Here is a 1,564-nt window from a genome sequence, read left to right as displayed (position 1 = left end):
GATTCGCATCATGGATGTGCAGCCGACAAATCTGCGGCAACTGTGTGATGCCATCATGTCAATATGGACCAAAATCTCTGCTTCCAGCACCTTGTTGAATCTATGCCACGAAGAATTGAGGCAGTTCTGAAGGCAAAAGGGGGTCCAACCCGTTACTAGCGTGGTGTTCCTAATAAAGTGGCCGGTGAGTGTAGTTCACCTGTAAAGGTTACATACTGAAACTTCGCCCAAAAGCCAATATCCCTAACTTTTTGTGAGTAGTGTATGTCATATTATACAGTTATTTTGGTAGAACTATTTTAATATTTCTGCATGAAATAACCCAGGTTGCACCGGAATGGTCATACAGGAATGCCACTATTTATGAAATGATGAAATGTGACACTAAATGCTTACAAATGCTGCCAGTAGTTGTGACAAAATGACAGAATTATGGCAAGATTTTAATGAGACCAGGTAAGTTAATAGCCTACAAGGTAGCATTTAGTATGTACAGTTGCCTACAGAGTCACTGTTTTTGTTCAGTCATGTGTTTGTTTGATATTTAATTGTTGAATACTGATGCAATATAAGGGTAAGAAGCCCTCTGTTTGTTACTGTTGGGGGACAACACTGGGCCTCACACAGGTGCAGCCCACTGTGACCACTTCAGTCCCCAGGACGTAGTCGTATGCCTTCTTCCCTCCATTTTTAAGGGATGTTTGCCTTGGGACTCTGTCAAAAAAGAAAAGTGAGTTATCAGTTTTAAACTTTGCTACTGTCAAAGAAAAAAAAACAAGAAACAAATTGTATGCAATAGTTACGTTCTATCCTTGAAAAGGTTGTTTTCAAGCTCTCACTCATTTTTGCAAGACCTTGTGGACCCTGTTTATGTTTAAGATATTTGTTGTTAATAATTTAGCCACCATACCAAGTTTTAACTAAACATCTATGAACTTGATTGAGTTATAGCACTATTTGTGTTTCATAGGGTTAATAGGTGGCCAACTAGCATATTTTGGCCTTAATATATTGTTATCTCTCCATTCTGCTAAAGGTTGCTTGTGACACATTAAAATATCTAATAACCTAAAAAACTGTATGTTTATTACATTTTACACTTCAGCACATCATCATTTTGTTACTGAGGAAATTTATTTTAGGGATAAGTAACAGCTAATATTAAAAGACAAAGAGTCAATGTTAAAAGGTTTGTGTGCCAATAAATGGTAAATAGACTGTATTTATATAGCACCTTTCTATCCAACCAGGATATTCAAAACGCTTTACACTACAATCTGTGTCCTCATTTACCATTCACACAGCACTCTATTAGGTCTCCACAAAGCTAACAAGTACAAATCATTCTATGGAGTCTAATCAGTGCGTTAAATAACATTCATTCATTGATGGGACGCATCAGAGGYGGTGGGGGTTTAGTGTCTCAACCAGGGACACTTTGACATGTGACCGAGTAACGGGGAATCACCAACCAACTCTTTGGTTGGAGGACGACTCCTTTAACCACTCAGCCACAGCCGCAGTGCTGGCTCTAGCCATTTTGGTGCCCTAGGCGCGTTGAAGC

The 1,564-nt window shown here is 39.0% G+C and overlaps 1 protein-coding gene across 1 annotated transcript in view; it reads right to left on the bottom strand.

Annotated features, from left to right (window-relative positions):
• Positions 1-372: 372 nt before the first annotated feature.
• il17a/f3 (interleukin 17a/f3) overlaps positions 373-1,564 on the bottom strand; it is a 19,216-nt gene continuing 18,024 nt past the window's right edge. The window contains exon 4 of the mRNA XM_014027293.1: positions 373-714. Within this exon, the coding sequence (XP_013882747.1) occupies positions 594-714 (121 nt within the window). The 3' untranslated portion in view covers positions 373-593. The remainder of the gene's footprint in view (positions 715-1,564) is intronic.

Source organism: Austrofundulus limnaeus, unplaced genomic scaffold (genome assembly GCF_001266775.1).
Source record: "Austrofundulus limnaeus strain Quisiro unplaced genomic scaffold, Austrofundulus_limnaeus-1.0 Scaffold632, whole genome shotgun sequence".
In the NCBI taxonomy this organism is placed as follows: Eukaryota; Metazoa; Chordata; class Actinopteri; order Cyprinodontiformes; family Rivulidae; genus Austrofundulus; species Austrofundulus limnaeus.
Note: the sequence above shows the minus strand (reverse complement) of the source record. Positions and strands in the feature narration are given on the sequence as shown.